The sequence below is a fragment of the Stegodyphus dumicola genome, chromosome 4 (genome assembly GCF_044657685.1).
Source record: "Stegodyphus dumicola isolate Sdum_Otavi_A_Nest chromosome 4, ASM4465768v1".
In the NCBI taxonomy this organism is placed as follows: Eukaryota; Metazoa; Arthropoda; class Arachnida; order Araneae; family Eresidae; genus Stegodyphus; species Stegodyphus dumicola.
This window is the reverse complement of record NC_140771.1, coordinates 127393264-127410307: the sequence shown is the minus strand read 5'-3', so window position 1 is coordinate 127410307 and position 17044 is coordinate 127393264. Positions and strand designations below refer to the sequence as shown.

At 33.1% G+C, this 17044-nt stretch overlaps 1 protein-coding gene across 11 annotated transcripts in view; it reads left to right on the top strand.

Annotated features, from left to right (window-relative positions):
• Nucleotides 1–17044, top strand: part of EndoA (SH3 domain containing GRB2 like, endophilin-A) — a 316532-nt gene that overhangs the window by 197008 nt on the left and 102480 nt on the right. For 7 of the 11 annotated variants that reach the window (XM_035365718.2, XM_035365724.2, XM_035365723.2 and 4 more), the window contains exons 1-2: nt 12680–12838; nt 16935–17035. In XM_035365718.2, coding sequence (XP_035221609.1) covers nt 16991–17035 — 45 coding nt within the window. In that variant the 5' untranslated portion in view covers nt 12680–12838; nt 16935–16990. Of the gene's footprint in view, nt 1–12679; nt 12839–16934; nt 17036–17044 lie in introns of those variants that run through there. The other 4 variants (XM_085815416.1, XM_085815417.1, XM_085815419.1 and 1 more) reach the window with 1 other exon arrangement.

The following is a 17044-nucleotide window of genomic DNA, read 5'->3' as shown; positions in this document are numbered from 1 at the left end:
CGGACTGTTTTCAGACTGCTTCGATAGCCGCCAGTTTGAAACCATTGCAGTAAATCACCGCTTATATGTCTTTCAAGAGTCTACTCAGAAAAGACGTTTGAATAAGAAAGATGTGTAATCGAAATTTCAGTGTAAGAATTCAATACGTAAATTTTAGCTGTAGAATTTTAATGCTATCGCTATACTGCTGTTACACCAATGTGTTATAGGGATTTAATTTTATATCCTCTCTTTGTTTTGTTTAAAATAACATCTATTATTTAAAAAAAAAAAAAACACTGAAATATTTAACTTTGAAAATCATAGGAATTCAAACTGTATAACGATTAATATCAAAATAAAAACCACAATACCTTTATTTCGAAAGCTCATATTGAAAAAAAAAATAACATTTTATTTTGGTGAAAGATTTATCATTAGACCAATATTAATTTTTTGTAAAGAGGAAAAGTGTTATCTCATGCGTTGATTTATTTTGTCTTAATTATCTATCCTATTATTCCAAGTAACCCTCCCTCTTACCTCTATTTGGATTTGAATCCCTCTCGAATCTGAGATGGGATCACTTCATTAACAGTGCCTCACCCTTAATGCAAATCGGCTGTTGTTCGAAAGGGCAAAAAATCTTCACAACGGTGCCGTGACATAATGGGAGAGCGCACAAACTGAAGATCGTCTCTTGCTTCAAACCAAACGTCAGCACCCTTATGTCATTTCGGCGTTTTTCATAAAAGTGCGCATGCTTATGCAAGTTTGATTTTTAGTTACTGATTAATTAGTTAAACAAGGTGTAGGGTTTATATTTATTTTAACTAACATTTATTTTAAGCTATCTTTTCTGTCAAGCCTTTACTTTCCCCTGAAATTGCCAATGCCAGAGTATGTAAATTTTAGTAGAACGCGCAGAGTATTCAAATATTTAGCAGAAGTAATTTGAGTTAAATAGAAGGGAAACGAGTTCGTAAGTGTGCTTTCTTGATTCACGAGCGTGAAGGTTGCTAGGTAGAAATTTAAGAACCGCGCGTTTCGGCCTGTGAGCCTACTTCGGCAGTTGAATCTTTCAACTTCTTATTCAGAAAGTTTACTGAAATCTCAGCTGTACCTTAGAACGCGGTTAAGTTAGTCACGTTTATAGAGCCTCGTAGGTAGTGACCTTGTTATTTATTCATCCTGATTATTTATTTTTGGTTGTACTTTTCGATTTTTAGTTAACCGCCGGGTCGGCGTAGTTTGTGAGCGTCAAGTGAACGCATCTGTAAATTCTAAAGTGGAATAAAAAGGGAGTTAAACCCTTCTTAAGAGTTTGTGTAATTTCCAGTTCATAGCAGTCACTACTACTGTTGCGAGCAAGTTGGGGCCACGCAACATCACAAAGGGATGAAGCAAATCTGCGGCATCTTTATGAAAAACAGGAACTCTGCATAAGTGTGCCCTCTCCCTTATGAAAAACGCTGTGTTTTTATAGCGCTGCCTTCACCATTATGAAAATTGCCAATCTAGCATAAGGCATTTTCGTCAGCTAGAATAATTTTTCAGGTTGTGCTTCTCGGAAGAGAATTCGGTATTTTCAGTAAGTTAAACCTTATTTTCACCAAAATGACAAATTGCTATACGCATGGGAGATAAAAAGGATGTATTTCTTTTTTTAAAAAAAATAATTTTTCTACTTTGGATACTAAATGTAATTGGAAAGCCACTTTTATTAATTCGGGCTAGCATTTTTCACACCAGCTTTTTAACTCATGAAACAAAATATACCCGTAATACTTAGCTTCTCTTTTCATGTAATATGGAGAACATCGCTCGCTAAACATTTAATACACATGCGGTATTTCCACAGTGAACGTGAACAATGTGTAACTGTGCAAAGTATGTGTAAAAAACTTATATGTTCCATTAAAAAAGAAAAATTCTACTTCCAAAAGTAGACTTTCATTCGACTTTCATTATTCGATAGGCGAATGATGTTATTTGGAAGGATAATGTTCTTGCTTAATGCCTGTTTTTGAAGACAGATTGCTATTTCTTATCTTTCTTCGCACAATGATCTCATTGCATTCTCCTGCTTTGGGACACATATCCTCTGGAATAAATAGTCTTGGTAAATTCTTCGTTAAAACTATACGCACGTTCTTCTAGGAACGCAGCACGTGGAAAGTTCTTCTGTTCACCTCCCCCCCTACTTTTTTTTGGGGGGGTGCATTTTCATTTTTTTAATACTTAAATATTTGTGATTAACTAATCAGTATTTCGAAAGAAAATTGAGCTTGCATAACTGTGCGCGCACCTTTACGAAACTGGAGGATTGGCATGTGATTAACTAATCAGTATTTCGAAAGAAAATTGAGCTTGCATAACTGTGCGCGCACCTTTACGAAACTGGAGGATTGGCATGTGATTAACTAATCAGTATTTCGAAAGGAAATTGAGCTTGCATAACTGTGCGCGCACCTTTACGAAACTGGAGGATTGGCATAAGAGTTCGGATGATCAGTTTCAAGCGAGAAAACCATCTCCGGTTTATTCACCCTTATGCTTCTGCGCCGTTATGAAGATTTCTGTCTTTTCGAACAGCAGCAGATTTGCATTAGCTGGTGCCAGGGCATCTTTATGAAGATGTCCTTCTGAGATACTTCACGTTTCCCCTTATACTCCACTGTACAATTTCTGTTTATGAAGATGCCCTTCTGAGATACTTCACGTTTCCCCTTGTCCTCCTTATACTCCTCTGTACAATATCTGAATGTTATGAAAAAAGAGAAATGATTGCCAGAGAAACTGTTTCGTTCGAGAAAAGAAGCGCCGATTAATAAATCAAAGAAGAAAGACATATGATTAAAGTTATACGTCGTATAAATGAAACGCTTTATTATTAAAATTAATAGTAATTAATTGTGAAAAATGAAACGCTATCAAAATGTAAAAGATATATATTATACACACATATGTTGTTGTTGTTGCTTATGCTTACTTGTCTGACGTAGTCAGTCTGAGCCCACGAAATTCATCATGGCAAGGAGCGCTAGATTACGCCTGTCACTGACAACAGCTTGGAAAACCATTCAGCGGACAGTGCGATTTAGCTGAGTTCCGCCCCCAAATTTGATGGAGAGCACCCCGGGGGGGGGTACGGTACACAAGTATAAATGGTGCTTACGAATTTAGTAAAAACTTAAACATATGAAGAAACTTAGATTTGTTCCTTCTATTTTTCGCGTCACGGAAACTTGATCCTTTTTGTCTTCACGTTACCATCTACAAAACCAGCTTGCTAAGCTGCGCATATTTCTTAAAATTGTTTTGATTTGACTTAAGTACCAATAAGTTTTATTAAGATTTGTTCTTTCCGTGTAATTAATAAAACACGTTGCTAAGGCCGTGCGTTGTATGCTTTGTCTAAAGAATTTAGTTTGTAAATATGTTGTAAAAACTAAACTATGCTTATATTAAACATAGCGTATTAATCTTCTTGCGAAACGCATGGAGCACACATGCAGGTTTGAAAGCTTTGTTAGACCTAATTTTAAATGAAATGGTATTGCAAGGTTTTGTTTTATTTAGTTACGACAAAGCACGCGAGAGCTATCTGCCAAAAGGAAGGGATGCGTTCGATAAGAACTTTCTAAAGGAAACTGATTCGTATTCACGGTACACATGGGGAATACCACATCCATGCAGCCAGCCTGTTCGCCTAGAAATAAACCCAGGTTAAACTACCAGTATTAGGCAACTTCAGCCACTGGTGAGCCTTGCTTATGAGGATATGATTAGAGCTTATGAAAAAAGAAGTTTTAAAATAGTTAATTAGTACAGGTTATTTATTGTTGTAACATAGAGCCCCTGTGGAAGGGGCGCTAGAGAGGTAGTGCATGGGGGCTATACCATTTTTGTCAATGGCGATGGCGTTGGCGTTGTGCCCCCTGTACTTGTTCCTATCCTGTCCTGTCCTGTTGGAACATAGAGGGTGGAATAAGTAATTTCCCATACTGATTATAACTTTGCATTATTTTATTAATGCAACAAGAAAGTTATTAAAAGCACATTTTAATGTTACTAGCAAGAGAATGATAAAGTTTATTTTTGAAGGGGAAAAAAAGGTCAAAAATCGTAGACAGTAGAGAAAGATTCTTATATGCAAAATATACGTTTATAGTTCTTAAATACTTCTTTAATGATTCGTACTTAGACAACTTTTCTTGCAACTAGCAACGCTTTAGCAACCGAGAAGAAAGTTCTCACTTCTTACTAGTATTACAAAATTTGGAATTTTGTGCTAGAGACTGTATTTTAGAATAAACTGTAGAGTTCCGAAGAGGCTGCTCTTCTATGTTCCTACTATTCTCTAACAGTAATGGAAATAAAACTCCGAAATATTTCGTTCTTAACGAGGAATTCTTTCTTAATGTCCCGTGATCATAGTTTTGATATCCGTAATTTGCATGCAAAAGTTTCGCCAGAATGTAAAAAGGTATAACAAAGGTATGTAGCTGTTGAAATCCTGTGTTGATGTCTTAGAATTTTATTCTACAGTAAATAGTCTTTTCTTTCCAATTGAATTCCTTATGACAATTTGTAATCTAATTATTCTTCGCCTACCTCGACTAGCTACGTGACTAACTCCTATAATAAAATGATGTTTGACGCAAAAAATGTTGACCTAAAAATATTTAACTGAGTGGGTGGTCTGCCCTTCCCCCTCTAATAAAGCCATTGCTGCTATGCTCAGACAAACAGAGAAATTTAATAATTGTAAATTTAGAAAATTTAATAATTCAGAATATTACAGAGACTCGAACAAAAGGCGAGAAGTAAAGAAGGAAGATATTGAAATGAAAATCTGAATTTAAAAATAACCGTTGTCATAGTAATAATGAAATCAAATGGCATGGGATTTTAATTTCCGGTGCTGCCAGTCATGAAAACAAATGTTGCATGCTGTTATTTAAATTCTTCATAACTTTTCATCGAATATCCTGGAGCGCATGCACTGGAATAGATTCTTTTTATAAACTTCACTGTTCATTTTGAGTTTAGGTCTCACTAAATATCAAGTAAATTTCTTCGTCAAAAATTCGGCATTTGTAGAAAATATACTTTACACTGCTTTAAAGTTGCTAGAAACTCAGAGAACATTGGAAAGTTAGGAGTACTGTTAAAGATTTCTGCTATCATCTGAAAATGAATTCCTTTTTCGTGTTGGTGCTGATCTTGAGACTTAAAATGCTTTGAAAAAGGTACATTTTTGGTATAGTATATTTCCAATATATTTGCTTGTTCCAGTATGTTTTTCATGTGTGGAATTTTCACCAGTGTGTTTTTGATGTAAGGAGTTTAGCGGTCAGGAAAAAAAAAAAAAAAAAAAAAAAAAAAGAGAGAGAGAGAGAGACGGGGAAAAAAAAAAGGCGCCACCACAAGGTCACCGACTTTATGCATCAGTGTATGTCTATTAACAGATGTATGGAGTTCATAACATATTAGAAATGCGTTTCTTCAATTTCAAAACGGTTTGAAATAGAATTCTCACAAAGGACAGCCTAACTTAAATATGAATTTTACTGTGAAGAGTTGCTTCACAACAAATATGATACTACATCTTTATTTAGATAGATACTAATGCACGTTAGTATAGAGATAGATGATATGAGATAGATCTAATGCACATTAGTATAGAGATAGATGATATGAGTAGATCTAATGCACATTAGACAAATAAAATGAATCACGATGTTTATTTATTGAAAATCACTCGCTGCTTGATCATTCAAAATCATTATATAATGCATACTCTTTACTTTAGAATCGAACAACTCAAAAAGATGAAATCCTAAAATCCTCAGTTACGAAGTATGTAAGGTTCCTTTATGTTAATTAACCAGTTAGTTTACGTTTGGATCTTTACTGTCATTTCTCCGTTCCTTTCCCCCTCCAGAATGCAAATTTAGTTCGAATGTATTTGAGATGTAAGAGAGAGGGTGTTCTGCCTCTCGAGGCCACGTTACTGGGTTGGTAGATAGATCAGATTTGCATTATAGTTGCCGATAGCTGATATCCACGCCTGTTAAGTTTTTAGCCAACTTCGCTAGTGATTTGTGTAATTTTCGGTTACTAGCTTAGTTCAAATAAAATTTCACATTTGACTTACTGTATTTAAGTTATCTTACCACAAGTAGTTGGCTGAGTTGTAACCACAAAATATGCCTTCTGTTTTAATTTAGTTATAAATAAAGGATCGCTTACGCCCTTCAAGTTTCAGTTGTTACTTAGCGTTGCCAAGAGCCTGGACTTACGATGATTCTTTAACGTGAAGCAACAACTTGTGTTAGGCGTAGAATTTTTAGCATAGAAACTCTATCGATTTCGAAGAAGAACAAAGTCCCTTTTTATCAGGAGCAAGAAATCCTTATGAAGAGGAACTTTGTCCGCCCTCGAAATCGATAGAGTTTCTATGCTTAAAAATCTACGCCTAACGCAGGCTGTTGCTTCACTTTTATGATTTATTTGAGGCATGTTTCTCTTCTGTCTTGATTTAGGATGATTGTTAAGAACACTTAACTATGTTAAGTAATGTTAATAAATTTCCCTGATTCGAATTGCTTCTGTTGTGACATCGATAATTCCAAGGTGGGAAGGGGTATTCAGGAAATCTATCCTTTGCATAGTAAAACATGACTATGCACTGATTAAGTGGTTATAAACTTCCCAGCGTAATATGTGCTAATAAAGAGGTGCTGTCTAATCCAGTCCACTTTCTGTGGCCATTTGTTGCGCACTAAAGGTTACACTATTTCTGCTTGTTAGGCATGATCTCAAACCCTTTCTATATAATGAATGTTTCTTTAGAGAGAATAATCACGCTTGTTTTGTTTTAAAATTTATACACTGTAAAATGTCTTAAGTATGAATTACAAACTCTAACGCTTGAAGCGAAAGTGGGGGGGGGGTAATTAAAAGAGTACTATGTGACCAATCTCGTAAATAAATATATCACACGCGCGCGCGCGCACACACACACACACACAAAAGAAAAAAAAAAGTCTCTTCTTATCTGAACAATCAATAGTAAATCATGAAATCATTGGACAACGAAATATTTGTTAGAAAATGAAAACATAAAAGACCTAAAGAACACACGAGCAACAAGCCGATTATACTGGCAAAAAAAGCAAATGAATTCCCATAGCCTATGGAATTATTATTTTTTTTAATAAATTCAATTTAAAGATTGATGATTTTAGCGAATACTTTCTATGATTCGAATAGTTTTGAATTTCTACAATCTCAAATTGCTGAGAGTTCGTTGCATAGACAATCAGTATTTGACAAGCCCATTTGATCAAAACAGAGAAGCTGTCCATTGAGAGGAGACTGTGCGTTTTCCCCAGTCCGAGATCTTCTAAGAAGTACCAAATTAAAAAACCGTTGCATAGACAATCAGTATTTGACAAGCCCATTTGATCAAAACAGAGAAGCTGTCCATTGAGAGGAGACTGTGCGTTTTCCCCAGTCCGAGATCTTCTAAGAAGTACCAAATTAAAAAACACCTGAAAGGATACAGGTTCCACCGAGATTTTGGGGTTTGGGCACGAGCAGATCCCCTGAAGTTTGAATACAAAAATGTGTGGCAGGAGCACCTGATGATTTCAAATTCGAATCAATTAATCAAAGTTAAATTATTTGCGGCGAATCTGCCTTTGGAAAGGAAATCATGGGTTCAGCACCTAGCCGGGCTGACATTCATTATAACTGAGTCACTAGCGGATATCACATGTTTTGTGGTTTATTTATTTTTCTATAATACGAGAACCTTCTTTGTCTTGATAACGCAGGTTTCTATCTCTAAATATTGTAAGAGCAGAGGAACTTCATTTATTGATACCTAAAACAATATTTGAGTAATGAGCACTGCAGAAAAAAAGAAAAATAATATTAAAAAAAACTTAAATGTTTCAGATTTTAAATTACGCCTAAAGGGGCATTTTGCTAACATTTGTCTGTTACTTTTATTTATTAAATATTATGTTTTTCGCACTTAAACCATAAAATTCATTTCAAGAGCAATATCGCAAAATAGTTTTAAATTGAGCATATCTTTAGAATTTCCGACACAGAGTCCCGCGTGTTGGAGGTAATTTTTTTTTTAAATACAACGTTACCATTGCTCGCTTTGAAATCCTTGAATTTGTTAATCAAATATTCGTTAAAGTTTCACAAAATATGAAATCAATAATAAAACAAATTCCAAATTTCAAATTTGGGCTTCCACATGCCCATATTCGCAGTAAGATTACGTCATTCAAAATTCGATGGCTCTGTGTACCATTGTTTTATCACAATGCGAGAAATATACATACATTTATGCAGATTTTTCATTATTTAATTTCTTCAAATACAATGCAGGATGTTAACATTTGGTGGCAACAGTTTAAAAAGTGAAACGGACATTTATAGTGAACAAACGCAAAATCGCAAATACAACAGTCCTTCAGGGACAAAGCCCCTTTGAAATATAATAAATAAATTTAAAAAAAAAAAAAGTTATAGTCTTTTAGGGCAAGTTGCTCCTTTGGACTAAAAATCGGAAAGGCTTCAGATTTTAAATTACGTCCAAAGGGGCTTTTTTTAACCGTTTTGTGTGTTACCTTTCTTTATTAAATATCATATTCTACGTACTCAAACTATAAAATTCAGTTCAACAGCAATATCGCAAATTAATTTTAAAAAGAGCATATCATTAGAATTTCCGATGCAGAATCCCGCGCGCTGGAGATAAAAATTTTCTCCCCCCCCCCTCCGTACGGTGTTGCCATCGCTGGCTTTGAAATTGTTTAGTTTTTTTTAAATAAAAAATTCGTTCAAATGTTACGAAATCTGAATTCGATAATAAAACAAATTTCGAATTTAAATTAGGGCTTCCACATGCCCATATTCGGATGAGAGTGACGTTATTCAAAATTAGATGGCTCTAGGTACGGTTGTTTTATCACAATGCGAGAAACATACATACATTTATGCAGATTCTTCATTATTCAATTTCTTTAAATATAAGACAGGGCGATAATATATGGTGGCAAAGATTTGAAAAGTGAGACAGCCTTTTAAAGTTTTCAACGCACAATGCCAAAACGAAATTAATAGTCCTTCAGGACAAATTACCGCTTGGGACTAAAAGAAAATCTGAAAGGTTTCAGATTTTAAATTACGTCCAAAGGGGCGGTTTTTTTTTTTTTTTTTTTTTTTTTTTTTTTTTTTTTTACATTTTGTGTGTGACTTTTATTTATGAAATGTCATGTTATTCACAGTTAAACCATAAAATCAAGTTCAAGACCAATATCGAAAAATAATTTTTAAATTCAATATATCTTTAAAATTGACGATACAGTCTCACGCGCTGGAGTTAAAACTGTTTTTTTCTGCACAATGTTGCCATTGCTCGCTTTGAAATCCTTGAGTTTGTTAATTAGAAATCAGTTAACGTTTTACAAAATATGAAATCGATAATAAAACAAATTTAAAATTAAAAATTTGGCTTCTAGATGCCCATATTCGCAGTAAAATTACGTCATTCAAAATTTGGTGGCTCTAGGTACCGTTCTTTTAATACAATGCGAAAAAAATACATACATTTAGGCAGATTCTTCATTACGTAATTTCTTTAAATATAATATAGGGCGGTAATATTTGGTGGCAACAGTTTGAAAAGTGATACAGCCTTTTGCCAAAACGAAAACAATAGTCCCTCAGGGACAAAACCTTTTTAACATTTTTGTGTGTTACCTTTTTTTATTAAATATCATGTTCTACGTCCTCAAACCATAAAGTGCAGTTCAAGAACAATATCGCAAAATAATTTTAAAATGAACATATCTTTAGAATTTCCATACACAGTCTCGCGCGCTGGAGATAAAAATGTTTTTTTTTTTTTTACCCCCTACAGTATTGCTATTGTTCGTTTTGGTATAATTGAGTTTGTTAATACAAACTTCGTTAAAGTTTTAAAAAATATGAAATTGATAATAAAAAAATTCTAAATTTTAAATTTGGGCCTCCCGATGCCCAAATTTTGCAGGAGGATTACGTTATTCAAAATTTGATAAATGTATGTATGTTTCTCGCATTGCGATAAACAACGGTACCTAGAGCCGATAAACAACGGCTCTAGGTACCGTTGTTTATCGCAATGCGAGAAACATACATACATTTATGCAGATTCTTCATTATTTAATATCTTTAAATATAATACAGGGTGATAATATTTGGTGGCAACAGTTTGAAAAGTGAAACAACGCTTATAGTGAATCAACGCAAAATGCCAAAACGAAATTACGAGTAATAGTCTTTCTGGGCGAATTGCCCCTTTGGACTTAAAGAAAAACGGACAGTTCTATCTCCCATTCTTTAGGCCCGATTGATGGAATTCAAATTGCATTTTTCATATCTTGAAAGCGCGACTTAGGATATATATTAGATTTATATATAATATTAATCTGACATTGGTATTTTGACACAAAATCGGACTTTTTCTGAAATGACATGCCATTTTTTTTCTATATTTCGATTCTACGACTCAAATTATGCTTACATATTAAATTTTGTAAAATTTGGGGCGAAATTTACGGAGAAATTCAAAAATTTATCTTACCGCATTTTTTTTTTTTTTTTTTTTCAGATTGTGCGAAGAATAATTAATTCACTTGGCGAAGTTCTTAATATATGGCAAACTATTTTCCTTTCCCTTTTTACATTGTGCGTAAATGGGAAAAAAGGTCCCATCGTTCCTACTTTCAAATAATTTTAACAAAGTGCCTAAACCGCATTTGAAGTTATTATGGCTTTCAACAAATATACCAAATTTCAAAACACGCCAATATATAAATTCATGTAAACTTCAGAAATTTGGAATAAAAAACTCTAATTTTTGTAGGTATGCTTAGAAATATATCTACTTTAAAATGATGGTAAAAATTATATAGATTATAATTTAAAATTTTTTTCGAAGAATTTATTAAAATTATTTAAAATACAAATTTAAAAATAAATCATAAAAAATGGGTGAATTTTATTTGGAATGAACCTAAATTTCGAAATGTGATAGGAAGAATCAAAGAGATTAATAAATATATACCAAATTCAATTAAAATTGAGGAGTTAAAATTTTGAGAGCTACTTTTTTTAAAATTCCTCATGGCATTTTTATAAAACTTGGCAGTTTGGCATCATTTGAGTCGTAGAATCGTATAGAAAAAAAGTTGGCATGTCATTTCACAAAAATTTCCGATTTTATATCAAAATACCTATATTAGAACAATGTTGTATGCAAATCAAAGTCGCGCTTTCGAGACATGAAAAATCTTGCCATATGATTGATTTACGCAATATTTTAAACTTTCATATTCCTCCTCATATTCTGAGATTCATGGATTTTGGACCAACGGAGACCTTAGAGATGCTGTGCCATTTTTCATTATTTCTTGCCATATGATTGATTTACGCAATATTTTCATTTTCATCTTCCTCCTCATATTCTGATATTCATATACTTTGATTGTTTAATAATTAAAATTTTAGGGCATTAAAACTGTATTTGGTAATTATTAATTATTTCATCCCTTTCAGCGTTACGGCCGGAAAATTCCGCATAGAAGGGTGCCTTCTATATTCATTATACATGAAAATTTCTGCTAGTCTTTAATGTATCTGATTTCGGTTTGGATGTATATTGGAAGAAAAGGAATCAAGGTACAAAATGAGAGAGTCATTTCTTAATTAAAATCAAGAAAATACCACTTATTCATGACGTTTTGAGGAACTTTGAAATTTCAGGGCTAAACCCGTAACGTTCGGAGGGTTTGAAACACCAACATGTGTTTTCAATTCCTTTTAGTCTGCCGTTCTTTCGAATTTCAAACTAAATTAGTTTTCTGAATTTCTGTCACTTTTCATTCAACATTTTATGTAGTTTTTTCCGAAAAAGGACCTAATTTTAAATTATCGGACACATCGTTTGTGATAACCTTTTTGTGAGCCCAAAAATGCTATTAATCTCAAAATATGATTTTGCTTTTTTTCACATTTCATCTTAGTCTGCTGCGTAAGATATTATTTCATTAATATGTCTGTTACTGATTAACAAACTAAACCGTTTAAAAGCAATGAAGGAAGAATTTTTAAGATTATTATTATTATTATTATTTACATTTTAATTTGATTGGTTAAAATAAATATGAATTTAGCTTGTGATATATCTAATTAAAAATATTAAATATTTTTATAAAATTGCATTACATACTTTTCATTTTTTAAATATACAGAAAAGTGTGCGTGTGGACTTGCTGCTGTAAGGCATTGTACATACGTTTTACTTTTGAAAGTTAAAAAAAAAAAAAAAATCGTTAAATTTTAGGAAACAAACTAACAAAATGAAATTTAAAAAATAAACTTTTAAAGAATTTGTTAAATAAAAAATAACTAAGTTTATAACAAGAATTTGTGGAATATCAAATCAAAATTATAAATATAGTAAATATAGGACGCCTAATATTTTCTGTAAATTGTACGCGAGCAAGTTTCTTATGTAACACTCTGCGCTCTGGAGAAGCCAATCATGCAGGAATAAAATTGCGGCAAACCTGAAAATAATAAACAGTATTCATGTCATGATCGAAACTAACGCTAGATGGCAGTGCAACAGTTTGACCGTGGCATTGCGGCACTAGCAGACTTATGGGATTGGGATAAATTCATTTCTGTATGTTTTGCTGTAAATATGTGATACTAATTCATCAAGTACTCAGTACATGCTCTTGAAGTTGTGGAAAAAAAAAAAGTCGACAGCATTAAGGTAAGTAACGGAATTTACTCAGAATTGTTCTGCATTCTAATTTCAGTGATTTCTTTTCTATTGCTTAGCTGAAGGACCGCCTCGAAGTTCAAATTTCACCAATGGATTTCATCGCTGTGGTTGTAATTTCGGAATCCTGATTGCTGTACTTTGGTGTAATATTTTGCTTAATGCTGTGTCTGTCGTAGATTTTTACATACAAAGGTTTTTTTTTTTATTTGAATCAATTTATTTCATGTAGTTTTTAAAGACTTGAGTGTCAAATTCCAAGGTTATATGTTATGCCATGCGCGGGATGTTCAAGACCAATTAATGAAGTGATTATTAGTATTTACGTATTAATCGTTTCTGGAAAATCAGATTAGATTAATTATTTCCGAGTGATCTAAAATGATATAAATATACTTTTGTAAAATTGAAGTCTTCGTGAAATTACATGAAGTCTTCAATTTTATACCAGTTTATTTATATCATATACACCAAATTTCATTCACTTTATGTGACATTTTCTTCTTATCTGTATTCTGTGAGTAATTCTACATTCTGAGCATCATTATCAATTATGGGCTTTAATTTTCTATTCCGAGAATGATATTCTGAATCACTTGCGTAATTCGTTATAACATATTAGTTATAACGAATTTCACGTTCAGATCTTTTGTGCTGACTGCAAATAATGTGCAATTAAATCCGCTTTGTGTCTCATGCCATGTGTTTTATTTCTGCTAAATCTTGTGGATATCTAAATATTACGAAATTATTTATGTAAGTAATATTTTATATATGTTAAATAAATTTGTATTAGGAAGTGAAAGAAATTATTTTTATAAATAAAAGTCTTTATGGAAGAAATGATAAAAGCTGCTATGTGAATCGAGGATAAGGAATAGTACAGTCTGAAATTTAATGAAAGTTTTTGCAATACTTCTTTCTTTTCACCATTGACGGAACAGCTGGCCCTCTGGGTTAGGTGCTTTTCAACCTGTTGGATCCAGTCGATGGAATTAAAAATAAATGCATGAAAAAATATAAATAAAGAGCTTAATACTGTGTCCTCCGGGGCCACGAAACGAGGAACATTGAAATAAGGACCAGAACATGGAAAGAAGGTGCATGGTGGAGATTGCTGAGGCTAAGCGGAACACTTTTCACTATTATCGTACATGTTAGGCATACAGTTATATTAAAGATGTGCTATAATAATCAGGTACAGATGTAAAGATGATCAAATACATTGCAAATTGTGGAATAATTAAATGAGTTATGGATTAATCATAATATTAAATAGCCCACCAGCGGCCGAGAGATAATGTCGCTGAACACTGGTAGTTCGGTCCGAGGTTCGAATCCCGCGAACGGGCTGGCTGCATGGGTGTTTTCGTGGTTTTCCCCATGTGTAACGTGTATACGAGCCAGTTTCCCTTAGAAAGTCCTCCACGAAGGCATCCCTCCCCTTAGGCAGATAGCCCTAGTGTGCTTTGCCATAATTAAATACACATAATATTAAGTATAATTAAAAACAGCAACCAAAAAAAAAACACAAGACATTAAGTAAATTAATATATGTACAGAGCGGGCTGCTGATGTCATGCTGTCCAAGGAAAGAAGTCACTCCAGGCTGTCAGCAATGCTTTTAGCAATGATAGTGCAGTCTCTAATGCAGTTGAGCACATATTTATTCTTAATTGTGTTCTTGTACCATGCCGATATATTGATTGCAATTGGTCTTTTTAAATGTGAATTCCCTGTGTGCGAGCAGTCAGACAGATAGTGATCTGGGTCACCAGTACTGCCACAAATACATTGGTCACTGTCTCTTAGGCGAAATTCGGGAAGATAGGACATATATGGGCCATGCCCTTTCGGATACTGTGAATAATGTAATTATGACAAAGCACACTAGGGCTATCTGCTTAAGGTAAGGGATGCCTTCGTGGAGAACTTTCTATGGGAAACTGACTCGTATACATGTTACACATGGGGAAAAAACCACGAAAACGCCCATGCAGCCAGCCAGTTCACGGGATTTGAACCTTGGACCGAACTCCCAGTGTTTAGCGACTGTTACTTTTGAATAAATAGCTGAATTGGTAACTGAATAAAAATGTAGGCAGGAATCAAAAGTAATTAAACAGGCCAAAATAACTAGCTAAGATAATTAAGTAATTCCCTAAGAGGCATAAAATTCAGTGAAAGAATCATTTTTATCAGAGAAGAGACTATTTGAACAATTTAAAACTAATGCTGCAATCTGGTTTTGAAGTTTAATGTTAACAAAATTAAAATAAAAAATTGTGATCATAAAATTATTTATCCATTACCAGATAAAAGAAGAGTTTATTGAAAATTAAGGAGGTAAAAAATGAAGTAAGAGTTTCAGAAGAAAACCAGTACGAGGTCAACTATAATAGTCTGGATGTTAGGCAATGAAGCTAAAGCTGTATTGTTGTGAAGATGTAAATACTTATTCTTAGAGCAGTATCATTTTATGTTATGCTTTAAATTTAATTTCTAACAAGATATGTATTTAATTTAAGAAAATAAAGCAAAATGTGAAGAAATGGAAATAATGTAGCATTTTGATAGTAAAAACCAAGATGTGGGAATTTGAAAATTCTCCATAGCATATTTCTTATAAGTATGTTTTAATATTAATTATTAAAAGTGACTAATAATTCTTTTAATTATGTTTTTAACTTTGAATCTATTTTGTTTACTCTTATGCCGTCATTATGAGCCCACCAGCAAGTAAGCAGTAAAGTCGCTGAACACAGGGAGTTCGGTCCAAGGTTCAAATCCCGTGAACGGGCTGGCTGCATGGGCATTTTCATGGTTTTTCCCCCATGTGTAACATGTATACAAGTCAGTTTCCCGTAGAAAGTCCTCCACGAAGGCATCCCTTACCTTAAGCAGATAGCCCTAGTGTGCTTTGCCATAATTATATAAACCAAACCAAAACCAAACTTATATATCATTATTCCAAAATTAAAGCTGTATTATTTATTCTGTATCTCTTGATTTCTGTAACTAATGAATTTTTATGTTAATATCATAACCAGCTACCTATTATGACATACATCCAGTTAAGTATTAAAAGGGAATTTATTCTAATTATGTTATAATTCTTTCTAAGAATATGAAATAACCCATGATTCAAAATGTATGCAAGCAAAAATGGTGTGAAGATATTATGATGAAAAGATATGTTAAATAAATTTTTTTTGTAATAGATACTTACATTTTTATTCATATATTTCATATTTGGGTTAAAATATGTTTCAGAGTACCCCTTGGTAAAGATTGGCGATTTTTTTTTTTTTTTGGCACCATTGGTGTTTATGTCCAACACTCAACACTTTCCCCAGTAAAATGGCATCCCAAACATAATGCAACAAAACATAATTAAAACAAAAAATATATATTTTCAATAAACTGCATTTTAAATCAAAGAAGGAAATAACATGAGAATGGAAATACATGCCATCTAATCTACATAGTACAAAAAGGAAATATTGACTTACCTTATTTAACAGTTTCTGTTTCTTCAATATGTGTGACACACGGAATTTCTTAACAGCATCCTAAAACTATTTAAAATGATCTAAACAAGAAACTCTATACTACCACTGCCACATTAATTCACAAAAGTAAAAGTAAAAAATATCCTCCAGACTGCCAGACTGTTGGTAGCATTTCATTTGAAAATTCCTTTTTATTACATTCCACATACCTTCCATAGTGTTGAAATGAGCTCTGGTTTTGAAATCCTTAAATCTCGCTGCGTAATTTACCAAGAGGTGAACGAAGCCACTTAAATCTTGATTTAAAAACCAGTGGATCAATGTTTCCTTTCTCAAATCATAACAGGGTCTCATATCATAACAGGGTTTCCATAACGTTCAAATACTCAAGTTACCATAAATGAAAAAACAACTTCGCGATAATCCAAGGGGTACCCTAAAATATAGGCTAACCCATATTTGAATTTAATAAAAAAAAAAAAATGTGTATTTTGGCAGGGTTTTTTTTTTTTTTTTTTTTTTTTTTTTTTTTTTTTTAATCATTCAAGTGCTAAAATTTTTTGACTTATTTTCAGTGACTGCCTGTAGCAAGCGAACTGATAGTACTGTGATTTAAAAACAAAATACAACGATGGCATTCGCAGGACTCAGGAAACAGATTAATAAGGCCAATCAGGTATATATT